The sequence below is a fragment of the Epinephelus lanceolatus genome, chromosome 19 (genome assembly GCF_041903045.1).
Source record: "Epinephelus lanceolatus isolate andai-2023 chromosome 19, ASM4190304v1, whole genome shotgun sequence".
Lineage (NCBI taxonomy): Eukaryota > Metazoa > Chordata > Actinopteri > Perciformes > Serranidae > Epinephelus > Epinephelus lanceolatus.
Window position 1 is genome coordinate 36,277,749 of NC_135752.1, and position 16,981 is coordinate 36,294,729.

At 42.9% G+C, this 16,981-nt stretch overlaps 1 protein-coding gene across 2 annotated transcripts in view; it reads right to left on the reverse strand.

Annotated features, from left to right (window-relative positions):
* The window catches only part of LOC117269545 (DNA repair protein XRCC4-like), a 56,041-nt gene that overhangs the window by 12,404 nt on the left and 26,656 nt on the right, over positions 1 to 16,981 (reverse strand). Inside the window, exons 4-7 of one of the 2 annotated variants that reach the window (XM_078161898.1) lie at positions 16,102 to 16,268; positions 14,003 to 14,134; positions 11,969 to 12,105; positions 5,945 to 6,065 (exon numbers count right to left, since the gene is read on the reverse strand). In XM_078161898.1, coding sequence (XP_078018024.1) covers positions 5,945 to 6,065; positions 11,969 to 12,105; positions 14,003 to 14,134; positions 16,102 to 16,268 — 557 coding nt within the window. Of the gene's footprint in view, positions 1 to 5,944; positions 6,066 to 11,358; positions 11,525 to 11,968; positions 12,106 to 14,002; positions 14,135 to 16,101; positions 16,269 to 16,981 lie in introns of those variants that run through there. The other variant, XM_033646619.2, reaches the window with a different exon arrangement.

Genomic DNA, 16,981 nt, shown 5'->3' on the forward strand with positions numbered 1-16,981 from the left:
CTTCCGCCTCCTCCTGCCGCTCTGAGACTATTCACTGAGAGGAGAGCAGGCGGAAGCTCCTCCAACAGTCTTAGTAGCAGCTGCTAAATCAGCTGGTGTAAACCCCAGTCCCAGGGTTCACAGCAGGTTGGGTCTAATCTGTGAAACGGGAGCAACAGCAAGTTTGCTGATCCAGTGAGGAGTTTACGCCGGGCTGGCTGAATTCAAGTTGTCTTTGGAGCAGCTGAAGGTCTGTGACCTCTGACCCTCCACCCGTTTCTGCTTTCTGGCTTTGACTTTGTTTTTCTCAATAAATGTGATGTCACGTTACTTGTGGACTTCTTTCCACCTTCTCATTTTAATTATGTCGATTCAGGCATTAAGAAATTGTTTTAAGAGGCGATGCCTCACTGCAGCGGTCGCAAGTTCGACTCCGGCTTGCAACCCTTTGCTGCACGTCGTCCCCCCGCTCTGTCTCTCTCCCCACTTCACACTCTTCACTCTGTTCTGTCCATTAAAGGCGAAAAAGCCCAAAAAAATAATCATTTGAAAGAAATTGTTTTAAAAATCGTTAAAACAATCTCAAAACATTGCGATACTTAGGAGTATTGATTTTTTCCCACCCCTACTAGCAATATGTCAGCCCCTCCAGGATGTCGCAATTACAACAATTAAAGCAAATTCAGCCAATCACTGTGAGACCTTGCAATTTGTCCAATCACTGCAACTTTTATTATTCAAACGGGTAAGATTTGGAGCTGCCCCCTGAAAGTCAGAGATTTTAATCATTAGTTGGAGACCCCACAGTCAACTGAGATTGCTTCAAGTTGAGCACTTGTTTTTAGTTGTGGAGTGGGCTGTGAACAAGGTGCAGCAGCACAGAGGAAGAGAGGCTTTTCACCGCAAGGCTTTAAGACAACATTATCTTCTCGCTTCTGCTTGGAAGTGGTGAATTTACAGCTCGCAATAACTTAATACGATACAGTCTGGCTTTTAGTTTTGTCTAGTGTTGTAAAAAAATGTTGCAGCACATTTTCCGATCGGTGGTTAGCTCAATTAGCTTGTTTACTATTTTCCTGTCCTGTTAAAACTTTAAAACTTAATATGAAAAAAAAAAAAAACAAAAAAAACAGGAGTCGTCATATATTTGTATTGAACGGCTGAACTGGATTCGACTGGCATAATTCTGAGTCAGGTACAGCCCTAATAAAATCTCATTTCATTGTAGAGCTGAGTGCAGTGTATTGATTCGCTCAGCCCCTCCACAGGTGCGCCGTTAAGGGGAGGCGCCAAGTAGTTGGTTCCATAGCCTAGGTTTATAATGAGGAGCCCGACCCGTCCGAGCCCGAGGATAGTGGCGGGAAATTACGGTCAGGTCGGGTTCGGGTTCGGGTTCGGGTTTGGGCTCAGGCAGAGAATCTAAGCTCTAACAAGTGCTGTGGAAAAGTCAGGTAGTCGGAGTGGTGTGTTGAGATATTTTGCATTTGAGGCAGATGAAAGCGGAGTAATTATAAACTCGCAAAAACCAGTGTGCAAACGGTGTCTCCGAAGTTTCCAGACCAAAGGAAGAAACACTTCAAACCTGGCTAAACACTTAAAAGACGGACACCCTGAATTCAAGGTGAGTGAGTTTCAATTTCTGTTTTTTCATTTTTATTGTGGTATTGAGAATCGTGGAAATTCACTGGTATTGGTATCGACTACTGAAATTCTGGTATCGTGACAAGCCTACATGAGACTACTGCTGCACTTGTGACAGACTCACAGACACAGTGACAGGGCTAACCATTGGCAACACTCAGTTAACATTAGCCAACATTCATTAATGGATTAAGAACAGAGTCGTACCGCTCCGGTGTCAGTGTGAGACTGTTGGGACTGTTTAACGGCTTGGTGTCGAATGTTAGCTGCTGCTGCTGTGTTAGCTTGTGCTTACCGGGCAGAGAGGGCAGGAGGAGAGTGGCTCACGGAGCATTTTCACGTGCTCCCATAATACATGTGCCAAAAACGCGTAAAAACAGCAACATGCATCAAATTTTTTTTACAAAAGCTGCTGTGAAATCTGGCATTTCAGGCCACAACAATCCCAAAAGCAGTCCATGAAATCGTGGAGGGAGTGATATGTTATGTTGAAGTGGAAGAGTCAAATGGCTGAAGACACAACACTGCTGTCCAGGTGGAGACTTAAAAACAACACAAAACTAACCACTGTCACAAGTCTTCACATGTGAGTTACTAATTAACAAAACATAATATCACCTTACTTAAGTGTATCATTGTTTTCCTACAGCCGTTATGCTAGTGGAATAATTTGTAATTTGGTGAACCAACCCTTCTTGATTCCTCTCCAAAGATCCTGACACGAACAAATAACAACACGGGACCTGACGCAGCCTCCTGATGTTTTCCACGCTCTCATTAGTGGAGCTGTGTCTCTACATAAAGTCCACAGTGTAAAAAGGCCTCACCTCCTGAGGCGAGCTCTGCTCATCACCAGCTGCTCTGCTGGAGAGAGATAAAACAGATAGAAAAGACCAGCAGCACAAATCATAAACCTGCAGGAAAACGCTGCTCTTTTACCACCAATAAAAACTCTGCAGAGCTTGAATTTGATATTCCCTCTCCGAGGAATGTTGTAAACGTGATAACGGCCTGAAGGTGAACAGCTGGGTGTTCTCTCTGGACAGAGCAGGAGTGGAAACTGCTGCTACGGGAGCTTGGACACTGGGACAAGGTCACACAGCTGCTCTACTTCTTCAGTGAGCTCTGCAGCATCACTTGTCATATATGAGTGTCATATATTGTTTGCAATCAGGACTCTGAGGTCATTAGGTCATTTTAATTTGCCCTGTATCCACTGTACGTCCCCTAGCGACAAGGACACACTCCACTACAGTATTTTATGCTTTAATTGTGTCTGCACCAGAAGTGAGGATGTTTTTACTTGTGTATATCGATGACAGCTGCTTGTGACATCCTCATGCCGGCATTTTGGCAAATATTTCATTAATTTCACAACATAACACACAACATAAGGACCGCAGAGCTGAAAGACAATGAGAAAATTAAAGAGTCTTCTTCGTGGCACATTTGAGATCTATGATGCGGAGCTCACACTGACCTCAAACACAAAATCCCCCGTTCTGTTTGTCCAGACACAGTTCTAAGTAAGTTTACTCAATCAAGATGACCACATCTTCAGCGATGTTGACAAAGAGGCAGTTTTACTGTGAGCGACTCTACTACCAACACCAAGTCAGAAGACAACAGATGGAAAACACAGACAGTCTAATCTGTGTTAACTCTCTGCCAACCACTCAAGTTAACAGTTTACATCCATGTCTGTCCAGACTCACATGACGCCATGACAACAGATGATGCTTCAAATATGGATGTTGCTGCAAAGAAGCCACAAATCAGCACAGTTTCAAGATTGTTGTCACCAATTCACTCTCTGACCGAATGTCTCCCCTGATGTTTCTGAGTTACGGTGTTGAGTAATGGCCAGGAAACATTATGATGTTACAGTGAAGTTGACCTTTGACCATTAAACACCAAATTCTAATCAGTTAACTGCCAAGTCCAAGTGGACATTTGTGTCTGGAGTACTGACATTCCCTCCAGGCTAAAGATACCACAGGAATATTTCTGACTGGTTACATGTCAGTCAAAAGGTTAATTTAGCTACTTCCTAGTTTACTGCACTGCCCAACAACTGGGTCTGGTGGGAGCTAGCTGGCAACGCAGCTCACTGGTAAGACTGTCCTGAGCCAACAGTGTTGCTGTGGAAACATGCCCACCCTCCAGTCTTCCCTCAGGTAGCCCCAGTGAGTAGGCGGCTCAGTTTTAGGCTGCAAACCCCCTTTAGTATTGCTCACTATCTTAGCACTGTTAGCTCTGTTAGCACTGTAGCAGTCTTAAAGCCCATTTATGCTCAATGTTAAATATGGATCCGGATACGGACGGAGCCTTCTGTCCGTGCTCCGTGTTCATTTTGTCCATATTTCTGCACATTTCCATAAAGCTTACGGATACGGGCCAAACGGAGCAGTACCACCGGAAACCGTGGGGGCAGTGTTGCTGTCACTACCCGATACGTAGCTCTAGTGAGACACGAAGAAGAAATAACAATGGAGGAACTTTTTGAGGAAAAGAATTCTACGTCCTCCAGTCGCGATGTATTTAACGGCCTCACCGACCACCACCTCCTACAACGCTGCCTCTGTTTTTGTCTTTTATGCAAGAGGTACATTATCAATATCTCCTCCACAGTCGCCATGTTTGTTTTTGAGTTTGTTGTTGTCATAAACTTTTAACGCTGGGCTGCCCACTGGTGGATATATTGGTTAACATCCATGCCAACGTAAAGGACGCATGGACCCTGAACCCTGGATGGTGTGCAGTGGCTAGCTAACCAGTGGAGATCGGAGGGAAGGCTGTCGGCGCCATGTTTCTACATGTTAATGCGGCTCACCGGCTGTCTCTCAACAAGGCCAACAGAAAATAAAATAAAAGGCATCACAAAACATTAAAATTTCACCACCTCTATAACCCTAACCCTTGAAAAAGAGGTTGTTAATCTCAATGGGATCTTCCTGGTTAAATAAAGGTTAAATAAAAAAAATGCTGGACTGAAAGAAAAAGCCTCTTGTATTTCACGTAGATTTGCATTTCCCCCCCAAAACATTAACCATAAGTTACCACTTAATGGATACTGGGCTTTTTAAATAACTGAAACTGACATCCCTACCTCGGCCATTCTTGAGATATTGTATTCACTATAACAAGTTGGGGCGGCACAGTGGTGCAGTGGTTAGCATTGTTGCCTCACAGCAAGAGGGCTCCTGTTTGAACCCCAGGGTGGGGGAGCCCTTCTGTGCAGAGTTTGCATGTTCTCCCTGTGTCAGCGTGGGTTTTCTCCAGGTGCTCCAGCTTCCTCCCACAGTCCAAAGACATGCAGGTTAATTGGTGACTCTAAATTGTCCGTAGGTGTGAATGTGAGTGTGAATGGTTGTCTGTCTCTATGTGTCAGCCCTGTGATAGTCTGGTGACCTGTCCAGGGTGTACCCTGCCTCTCACCTAACGTCAGCGGGGATAGGCTCCAGCCCCCCGTGACCCCCAACAGGATAAGTGGTGAAGGAAAATGAATGAATCGATATAATGAGATGGACGGACGCCGCGGAGTCATAAAAATGTACTAGCATAGTCGCCATGGTGTTTGTTTACAATAGTTTTTTTGTTATTCGTTCACTGTGGAATGGATTCATATTTTTCACAATCGTCTTTGTGAAACAAACCAACACCACAGACCAACAGCAGGGTTTTCAGATGTTTATGTGTGTGTGTTTATCTCCTGTGAAACACACACTTTGCTCAGCACATTCCTTCGCATATTTACGTCACTGATTGTGTTGCAGTCAGTCAGTGTGAATGAGACTGTAGTCTTTTGTGTCAACGGCAATTTAGGGGGCAACCTCCACGCATGTGAATGTTCAGAGAGCCACTGCAGATGACCCCGACATAAATAAGAGCTCTGACAGGGAACTTTATGATGTTTGATTTTCCCATTCAAGAGGGGGAGACGAGAGAGAGGAGGGGGAGGAGGTGAAGCAAGACAGAAGAAAGATGAGACAACACAGACACATCATCTCTACATCTTGTATATTTGTTCTACAGGGAGAAGGGAGGTGTGTTTAACCTCTGCTGGCGACAATAAAGTGCATTTAAATAGATCAAATGTGTGTTATTGTGTCCTATTTTTGGTTAGAGGTGTCACACCCGGCTGAATGAACATATCTGATGACATCAGTTAACTAGCTACAGAGCCTGTAAACTGCTCCAAAACAGACTGAAACCACAGAGCAGGAGGAACAACTCCTTACACATTGTCATAACAAACAGTAACAGTGACACGTGTTAATGACATTACATGTTGTTGTGGCTGTGCTGCGGTGCAGTCATGTACCTCTTTCTCTGGGAGCTTGATGGGTTAGGGGCTTCAAGGTTACGAAAGCGCCGCTTGCGACTAGGGGCCACGTCTGTGATGTCCTTCAGGCTGTCGTCCAATGGGCTCGCAGTAGAGCGTTCTGAAGAGGACATGAGACAGTCATGTTTATGCATAATAGTAAATTCAAAGTGTAGTTTAGTGAGACTTAAACATCCAACAATTTCAAAAGTTGTTGTTTCCATTAGTCACTGAGACACAAAAGTATGGGAAAATACACTCACTGACCACTTCATTAGGTACAGCCGTTCAACTGTTTGTTAATGCAAATAGCTAATCAGCCAATCACGTGGCAGCAACTCAAGACGAGCTGCTGAAGTTCAAACTGAGCATCAGAATGATGAAGAAAGGTGATTTAAGTGACTTTGAACGTGGCATGGTTGTTGGTGCCAGACGGGCTGGTCTGAGTATTTACTTGGATTTTCAGCACAACCATCTCTAGGGTTTACAGAGGATGGTCCCAAAAAGAGAAAATATCCAGTGAGCCAAAATGCCTTGTTGATGCCAGAGGTCAGAGGAGAATGGCCAGACTGGTTCAAGATGATAGAAAGGCAACAGGAAGTCAAATAACCACTGGTTCCAACCAAGGTCTGCAGAAGACCATCTCTGAAGCAACAACACCTTGTCCAACCTTGAAGCAGATGGGCTACAGCAGCAGAAGACCACACCAGGTGCCACTCGATTCTCATCATGGATGTGCAGCCGACAAATCTGCAGCAACTGTGTGATGTCATCATATCAGTATGGACCAAAATCTCTGAGGAATGTTTCCAGCACCTTGTTGAATCTATGACACCATGACACTAAGTCATGTAATTCAGAGCAGCTGAATATTCTTTTTTACGTGTCATTCTTCTGCTGCCGAGCAGCCAACATCTGCTGGAGTGTGACTCTGCTTTCACCACCTCTCCTCTGTCCATTAACATGAGAACACCGCGACGAGTGTATGGAACAACGGCGAGGCAGATGGCTCTGATCTCCGCCCGCAAACCAGCACGTTCTCCAGGGATCAAAGAACAGCAGGATGGCGAAGGTGGAAAATGTGCAAACATCCTTCAAATTACGTGTTCTTCCTTTTCTTGAATTGATCTGCGCTGATATATTTCTCTCCGTTCAGTTTCAGTGACTGGTTTCCACATTTTCTCCACTGGTTTCTAAGAACACACTGACTCAGGTCTCTGGAGCAGTCTGTTAAAGCTGTCTGTTAAACTCAAAGACCCCAATGAACACTGGAACCATAACAAAGTGGACAGCAGGTGTCAGGTGTTTCTATCCCCTTCCTCCATTTTATTTTTTTAACTACAGTCAGGTTTTAAGTTGTGATATTGTATGTGTTAAACTCACGGAAATTAATCACCTACTCTGTGGTTCAGCTCCATAGAGCTTTATTAAGTCCTTCAATTGACTGATTTGGTTTAACAGCCCAACTACTTGTGTGTTTTGGTCTCATTGTCATCATTTCCAGCAGCAGCAGGAAAATGCAGATGAGAAAAAAAAGAAAAGATTTTAGAGCTAAGAAGCTCCAGAGTCCGACAGCAGACACAGTTAGAAACTATCTGGCAAATATAGCAGAGCATTTAGCAGCTAAAGAGACATATTTCCCTCAGGACTTGGTGAAGACCAAAAACAGAGCTAAAAATAGACAGAACATTTATTTCAGTAAGGAGCACTTTCATCAAAGACAATTTTATTTCAATTTGCAGTATTGTATTTGGTGATTTCCGAGGCCTCGCTGCCTTTCCTCGCGCCTACACAGAAAGTCTCTTCCACGCGCCTATGTAGAAAGCTTACAGCAGAGAGAACAAACCTCTCTGCCCTTCCATGCGCCTACATGGAAAGTCTAAGGCAGGGAGAGCAGCAGCAAAGACCCCCCAGGGACAGAACAGAGCAGCATCAATGACAAACAGAAATGACACTGATAAGTCAGACACACAGGAAAAGGAGGAGCTGGGGTGGAGGCAGGTTGCAAAGCGGCTTGCAGAGGAAGCAGCAACAGTAGGCAGGCCAGAGCAGTTTAAATAGGGTGCCATGAATGAGATTCGCCGATTGGTTGCATAGAAAGGAATCATGTGATATATTGGCTGACTCCCTTCCATCAATTAGCTGATCCATCAGTTGATTGGGCTGTTTGAGATCAGCTGATGTAGCTGGGATGTGAGCTGAGCTTCGTGTCCTGCCTGAACTAATGCTATGTTCAATTATATGGATAGCTGAATGTGTAATGAAGCAACTGTTTGCTTATCAGCTTTAGAAGGTGATAATATGTCAGTTTTTGTCTTTACAGCTTGTCTACACTGCCCCCCCACTAGACAAGTGTTGTTGCAGAAAATTATGATGTCACAGTGAAGCTGATCTTTGACCTTTTGTTTATAAAATGTCATCACTTCATCATTTTATATTGTTAGACATTTATGTGAAATATTATTGTAATTAGCGTAAGAATTCCTGAGTTATGGACAAAAACATGTTTCGTGAGGTCACAGTGACCTTTGACCATTAAAATTCAATCAGTTCATCTCTGAGTCCACGTATGTTTGTGCCAAATTTGAAGAAATTCCCTCAAGGTGTTCATAAGACATCACATTCATGGGAATAAGACAAATGTGGTCACACTGACCTTTGATGACCAAAATTCAGTCAGTTCGTCTCTGAGCCCAAGTGGACGTTTGTGCCAAATTTGGAGAAATTCCTTGAGGTGTTCTTGAGATAACAACCCAAAAACCATTGGAGCAGCTATCAACAGCATGAAGGCATAAAAAGATTTCACATTTACTTTGTTCGCAGCGTATTTGTTGGGTTTTACACGAACATGGCTCTAATCCATAAAATACGGAATGAAAAACGTTAAAGAAATTCTTATCTTACTTTAATGGAGACAAATAAATGTTGGACATGTCAACCATTCAGTAGAAGCTTGTAATTAAAAATCTACGAACAAGGAGCTACAAGGTGCCAAGAAAATTACTTCTTACTGGGCGGGATTATTAAAAAGTTTTTATCCACACACACTTACTTCACCAAAATGGGCTCAAAGACAGTTTGACATCAACAACAGATTGTTTTGTTGAATGGATCTTTCAGTAAAGCCTCTCTCAGCATCAACAACAGCAGCAACAGCAGCAGTCTCTATACATACCACACAAAACAAACCCATACACACACAAACTGAAACCACTAATTTCCTAAAACCTCCCCTCCCTTCCTTCTATCTGTTGGCTCACACTGGCAACACGCGGCCGTCTGAGTCACTGTCGTGGCAACAGAGACAACACACATCCTGCAAGCTTTCCCTCATCAGATGGAGGGGAAGGCCCGGAGAACAGGGACACCTACGTTGCCGAAAAAAGCCTTGACGTATCAAAACGAACCCAACCTGGCTGCGGTCGATTTAACATATGTGAGAAAGTGGAAAAATCAGGGATGTAAACAGCTGAGAGGAGGGCAAAAACTCCCCTAAAACTCCGTCTGACAGCACAGTTCAGCTCCATGATGGGTAACTTATGCTCTTACTGTAACACACACCTACACCACATACATCCACCCTCCTGCTGGTGGCACATTAATCACAGCCAGGCCCATCTGGGAGCACAAGTCTGGAGGTTGATGAAGTGAAACGTCAACGTTATGAAGCTGCTTGTATTTAAAGGTGTTTTGGGATGTCAGCTCGCGGAGGCCCACGACTCTGCATTACATAACTCTGCAGTGATGTCATGGTTACTTTCTGGGCATGAAAAACACAGAAGGTCTCAGCAATGGTGCAAACACACTCAGCTCTCATGACAACAGCTCCCAGACATATAATATTAAGTCATATTTTACACAGTGTAACTTTTAATGTGAAATTCTTTACAATAAAAACACATTTTGCATTTTTTTTTTTTTACAACGCTGTGGCACTAATTACCGGTGTGTTGTGACACATGTCTCATATTTGCCCACACTTCAATCAGTGATGTCACAGCAGGTGTTTCCCATCAGCCGTGAAAGGCAGAACACCTGCAACTGCAATTTTCTGCCATAAGTGATTTCATGTTGACTTATTCGTTTATATGACAGGATGAAGCACTTTCTGTCGAGTTCCCGCCTGAAAAACTTACTCCATAACTGTCTGTATGTTCACTTAAAAAGTATGACTGAGACAAGGTCATGACCGTTTTGCCTGTAACTGCTGCTCCTGGAAGAGTTCCCCTTTTAAGGAATTTTGACACAGTGCTGAAAGTGTGTGGCAAGTTGGGGAGTTTATGCTTTTACTTGATGTTACTGATTAGCAGCACTTTAACCAGACGATGGGGGCTCATCAGTGGAGCAAGCTGCTGTGGAGTTGGAACATGATTCAATTGTTAAAATTGCCCTCTTGAGTTATCAATCATGAGCTGGAAGCCAGTCAAAACACTTTAAAAATATCCTTTAAAGGCAAGAGACACATCCGGAGGCTCAGGCACAAAATCATGCAACACAGGAGAGAGCAGTTTACGTTTAAAAACATAAAGAGCCCATCTTACACTTGGTGAAAAGCCAGTTCAAAGCCGACGCAGTTGACATTTTCACGGCTACGCCCTTGTTGTATAAATAGTAGGCATGTCAACGGTTAACAGCAGAGAATATTTTTGACCGGTTGTGCATGTCAGTCTATAGGTTAATTTTGCTACTCTTCAGTTAACTGCACTGCGCATCACCCAGGTCTGGTGGGAGCTAACATAAGCTAGCAGCGCCGCTCATTCAGCAGTTACTGATCATCCCAACCCAACACTGTTGCTGTGGAAACATTGTGCCTACCCTCTGGTCTGCCCCCAGGTCACCCCAGTGAGCAAGCGGCTCAGTTTTGAGCCACAAACCCCCTTTAGCATAGTTAGCTTCTGTTAGCTGCCATTAGCAGCGTTAGCACAGCTGCTGGTGCTAACATAGTTAAAAGTGCTAAAGGAGTTTTGCGGCTCAAATCTGAGCTGCTTACTCACTGTGGGTACCTGGGGGAGATTGGAACGTGGCCACGATGTGCCGCAGCGAGACCATGTTGTCATCAGGATGGCGGTACAAGCGTAGTTTGTAAAAATGATGGCCGCAGCTATTGTGACGTCACTCACGGATTTGTGGACTCCCATTTTGAAGTCTGGAGTTCAACATTTTAGCCACTGATGTCTTTATGTTTTTGAGCCAGAGGTGACAATATTTGAGTGAGAGGCTGGAGCTGTGGAGGAGCGAGGGGTGGGCACTAACCTCAGACAGCCTGTCACTCAAAGCAGCCCGACTTTAATTATGCGTAACTTTAAACCTTAATAAAATGTACACAGGTGAGTTATAAATAAATTCACCCCCTGTACAGCTGTCATGAAGGTGGAAATTAGCTATAGAGACCACAACAGTTTTTTGTACCAGGCTGTAAACATGTTTATTTCTGCTGTAAAGTTGGACATATTAACATTAGGGTCTGTGGGGATTGACTCACTCTTGGAGCCAGTCTCAAGTGGCCATTAGAGGAACTGCAGTTTTTGGCACTTCTGTGTTGGCTTCACTTTCCAGCTTTGGATGCTGCCGCTTGGTTACCTGCGGTAATTGCCATGAGTGTGCCGCTAGTTAGCTGTCTGTCAGAAAAGCTGACAAAAAATAAATGGCAGAACATTTACATGACAAAACATTAAAATTTCACCACCTCTGCATGAATAGCATTTTGAGATGAGGCGCTAAAGCTCACTTAGTCAGTGGATCACCAGAATATACCTAAGTATATTTAGTTTACTGTCATAGAGGAGGAAAGAAACCAAAAAATATTAAAATTTAAGAAGCTTAAATCAGAGAATTTGACCTTTTTTTTTTCTTTAAAATGTACTCAAATTTACCAATTTAATTCACAACTCATTGATAAATTGATGCAGCTATATGTGTGAGAGGACACAAACAACTAAGTTCACTTTGATGATTCACATTAAGGGGTTAAGTTTGAGGAAACCCAGGCTGGAAGCTAAGAGGCTTCGCTGATAGAGATCTTACCCTGTGTCGATGAAGTGGAGGCTGCAGTCGCGTGTGCTTCCTCTGACTCCTCATCAGTACTTCCTCCATAATCATCTTCCTCCTGACCTGCTGTCCGCTCTGACTTTTCTGAACCCCCTTTTTTCTGTCCCTCAGAACTACAACAGAGACCAGAGAGTACATGATTCATTTCAGTCAAAGAACATGAGACATGATAGTTAAGATAATAATCATCAGACTTTAATTAAAATGAATTAAACAATAATTAAATATCACATGACTTTTGCAACAAAAGAGATGAATCGGAGAATTGCAGTGATCACAGGAACAGACGTCAAAAAGTCTTGAGCAATTTATTGAGCAATTAGAAAAGTGATCCCTGAGAGTCGATGAGATGAACCATCCGTTGGTGAACCCTCAGTCAACTTGAAATTTTTCAAGTTGAGCAATCTTTTTTTTTCTTCTTCAGTCAGTGTGCATTATTTAATGTCTCCATACATTCATTTATTTGTAGCAGCCTGCCACAATGTCAACCTTAAGTATTGAGGGTGCAGGATTCAAGAGACTGATGTAAACGCTGGAGCCAGGGTATACTGTCTCTAGAAGAGACAAAAACAAAGAAATCTTTGTATCTAGTTGGAACAAAAAAATCTAATTTGGGTACAGACCTATAGACAAGTGTTGAAAATCTGCAGGTGAAACAGTTCTCTTGTTTTTAGCAATGTAAAATTGAAATTATTTAAATGTTTGTAATTTACCAGATGTTGAGAGCTACAGTTAAAGCACCAGAGAAGTTATGGTGGCAATTAAAGCTCTGAAAAGGTTTGAAGTATCAGTCAAAATGTGAGCACTGAATGCAGCTTAACTTATATGTATATGAAAGAAGCTGATTTATAAGTCGAAGGTTATCACTGCAGTGGGCTTCAGCAGATGTGAAAGTGATGAAAACAGATGAGCAGGGATTATTCTTAAAGTCACAAATGTTAAGGCCCAGACACACCAAACTCAAATCGAAGAACTAGTGGCGACAAAGGCCGACTGTTGCATCACCTCATGCTGCCTGCCTCAGCCAAAAAGTTGCACTTGAACACACCACAAAGACTACAACCAACTAGCATGTACATTCTGCGACTGTGTAAGAGGAAACTACTCTCCATAGCAGCAGGTGGCAGTGGTCTGTATTCGTCATTCTAAAAGGGAAACCAAAAGACCAACAGGACAGATTCAAGATGCTAGTTAGCCAGTTAGCACATTATCAACATAACCTGATCGAAAGAACAAATTATATTTACCGTGCACCAGTGAACAATAGCACAAACAATTACGAACCGCTGCTGCTGAAGCGCTCCATGACTAAAAACATAATCTTACCATATGTAACAAGATTGTTTGGTCTCACTCCCTCCTGATGTTTAGCCATTTGTTTACGTTCCTCACTTCAGTTTCTCGTCTCGTGTGCTGAGCTAAACTGCCAATCAGGGTGATTTCTCTAAGTGACAGGCTCCACCGTCTCCAACACCGATTCAACATGCTGAATCAGTCAAAGATAAGCTGTCAAGGGCTGACTACAGCCCTGACACACCAAGCCGACAGCCAGGTGCTGGTCAATGTTGGGCCGTCAGCTAGCACCTGCACCCTTGTTTTTGCAGTTCTTCCCACACAATCGGCCCCCGTCAGTGTTTTCATTTTAAACATGACAGCCAGCTGGTGTGTGAGTACTGAATGCTGTTACAGTCAAATTCTAAAAAATGACAGCAGTTGAGATGTCAGTAACATAGCAGTTGAAGGTAGGGCTGTGTAATAAAGCCCAAAAATCATCATTGTGATTTTTTTTTTTTCAAGCTTAGGGGCCAATTCACGATTTTAAATCTTTTTTTTTCTCTTGCAAAATGCAGTAAGGCCAAAACATGATTAAAATATTACTTGCAGGACTTTGTGCGCAAAACAGTTGTTCATTAGAAAAACCTGGCACCACTTCAAAGTACTGTTTAGTAAAGCTCATATTTAGGGGATTTACAGGATGACAGGGTAAACAAATATAAGTGTGTAGTATACCTGGTTTCCTGCAGGTGTGTCACAGTTTCCTGCAGACTGCGGATCTTTGCTTTCTTCTCGTTCAGGACCAAAACAAAGCGAGAGTACAGCTCTGCCTCCAAGGCTTCTTTACCACCAGCATAGCGCTTCAGTCTGTAATATACAGAAACACACACACGTCTTATTATCTGGAGCTCACACTTCATCAGTGACTGAAACCTTCCCCTGGATGACATGAAAAGTACACAAATGTTTCCTTTTAGCAACATTACACCTCTGCTGCTGATCAGTGATGGATAGAGCAGTCGAGGGAGCGATTACAGAGCCATGAATCACACGAGTTGAGCGGCCCTGGGTATTAACTTCAAAGCAGGTCTTGTTTTTTAATAAAAAGATCTTTAAAGTAAAGTCTGGTGATATTCTATACTTTTCTTACTGTCAACAAATCAAACGAAAACATCCAAACCAACAAAAGTATTAACTGTGTAATTCCTTTTATTACAAATGTGGATTAATCCACCACTGAAAATAGTTCCCAACAAATCCTCTTCCTCTTTGTTTGTTAAAAACTGACCAGCTGAGACTTTTTAGACATGAAACTTGCTTTTAAAGTGTTTAGGGTGCTCTCAGACCTAGAGTCGTCTCCTTTGGTCTGAATCAGGGACTAATTTTGCTCCAAAGTTGTATAATTGCCTAGAGTTCATGTTTTCACAGCAGCATTTACAAAAGGACCAGATCAAATGCCTTGTGTATGAAAGCTGCTCTTGATTGGTCAGAATTTCCACGCGGGAAAAATCCAGGAAGTAAAGCAAACGTTGAAGAAGAGTACACTTGCAAGATAAATGTGACACTTTCTAATGTCACAATGGAGGGACAACTACGCAGGTTGATTTTAGCGCTGCTCATCGTGGACTATATTGCTGTCATTGTTCATTTTAGTCAAAGCATACAGTTTGAAAACGAGGCGCGGCTCCAACTAGAAAACAATGTTTTGATGCATTGGATGTGCTGAATGTGCATATTAAGGCAGTACAGGAGGAGGTGCACATTAATAATCCTCCAGGACTGTAACATGCTCATGTTTAACCCAAACAATGTGTCATGTGACTGCCGTTGCTTCACATCCAGGTCGGAACACCTTCTCACCACAAACCAACCGCACCAGAGTTCCTTTGGAACCAGACTGAGACCACCTCTTCAAGAAGGTCTTGGCCCAGTTGTTTTGGTGCACACCTGAGTGTGACTGCTAAACGGGGCAAGTGTGAGAGAACTCTGTCTTCAGTAGGAGCCAGTTAGCTTGGAGCTGAGAGCCACAGACAGGAAGTCAGAAAGTACTGAGAGACAGACGAACACATGGTTGGTTTGAATCCTTTCATGTGATTTGTCGACTATAACACAAATATATTACAACACTTGCCTTATCCTTTACATTAAAATAACTAATGCTGAGTCATGTGAATCACAGCGGCTCCTCATACTTCACTGACTGTGATCAACTCACACTCACAGCTGTGACATCAGTTCATAGCTCAAAGTGACGTACAGCTACAGGATGACGGCCCCTCCCCACACACTGTTACATGAGTTGGGTAATAACTCAATGTGATGGATTTTAAGGGAACTTAAAACTTGTGATTTTAACCCTGATGCCAGAGTGGGCTGTGCAGGGTTCCCACATGTAAAACTTGACTTAACCCTTTTCTTTACAAACCACAAAGTAGTTACAGTCTAACTGAATCATTCTATCATCATGTAATTCCTGATTTTAAATATTTTTTTGTTGATTTTAGGCAATGTTTTTGTATGTTCAGACATAACTGTACACAGATGTATTTCAGAAGTTTCATTTCAACAATGGTAGAAGAAGTATTCAGATATTTTACTAAAGTAAAAGTAGTAACATGACACTAAAATTACTACACTACATGTAAAAGTCCTGCATTCGCACTCTCGTGCCCTTATATCTCCCAAAATAATCTTATTAACAAAATTTTCCCCAAACTTTCAGAGGGTAATAATGAAACTTCAGGATTTTTCCAATGTGGAAATCATCCCGACCCGCCTGGTTCTGGTTTGGAGCTGAGGAGACTTTGGTTCTTCTGTGTTTTGCGTGTGTTTACTCTGCAGTGATGCGTTGCTGTTCTCGTCTCAGTCTTTGGTTCTCGTCCTCCAGTTTCTGGTTGTGGTGTTCCAGTGTGTTTCCCCTCTGCAGGCTGTGGATCAGTAACTCTCTCACTGCCTCCGCCGGCTCCGGGATGGCCTTCAGCAAAACAGAGCCCAACCTTAACTGGAAGAAGAGAGTGAAAAGAAATCAGGAAACACTGAATTTTCACAGGGTACCAGCTTGTTTTAAGCATTTCGAGTACGAGGTACAAGTAACGTTAGTTCCTATGATTCTTTGGAGAATGCAGAGTAAAACTTCGCAATTGAAATTATAAATATATGCATCATGTCCATGTGTTGAGACATGCACACTGTCACATTTGTACATTTCAGATTTATCATATCAACCTTCCTATACTGATGTAATCTCAGATCTCTGCCAAGTGGCAGACCACTGTTCAAACCAACAAACAATAACAGCTGTGTTTTTTTAGCAACCCTTAACGTCATCTCCACTGGTTTATGTGGCATCGAACCTAGGTGTTTTTAGCAGCAACAGTTTTCACTGACACACTCAGTGTTTCCCAGCAGCGTTTGTGCCACAGAACCTGGCAGTTTTTTTTCAACCCATCACAGCATCTTCCACTGGCATATGATGGTGCGTTTGTTTGGTACTTGGAGGTCAGAAGTGGGAATGACGTCACCTCCGAGTTGACAGCAGTTTTTGAATTCTAGTTGACAACGATGAACAAGTCGGAAAAAAACATGGACGCCCGCAAGAAAGCCTTTGTTGCCCTTGCACTCTCGGAGTATTGACAGCTTCAAAACATGCACTCCAACTGATGAACGCTGCAGATGAGGCTAACCTAATGTAAAACAAGTAAGATAAAATTGCTA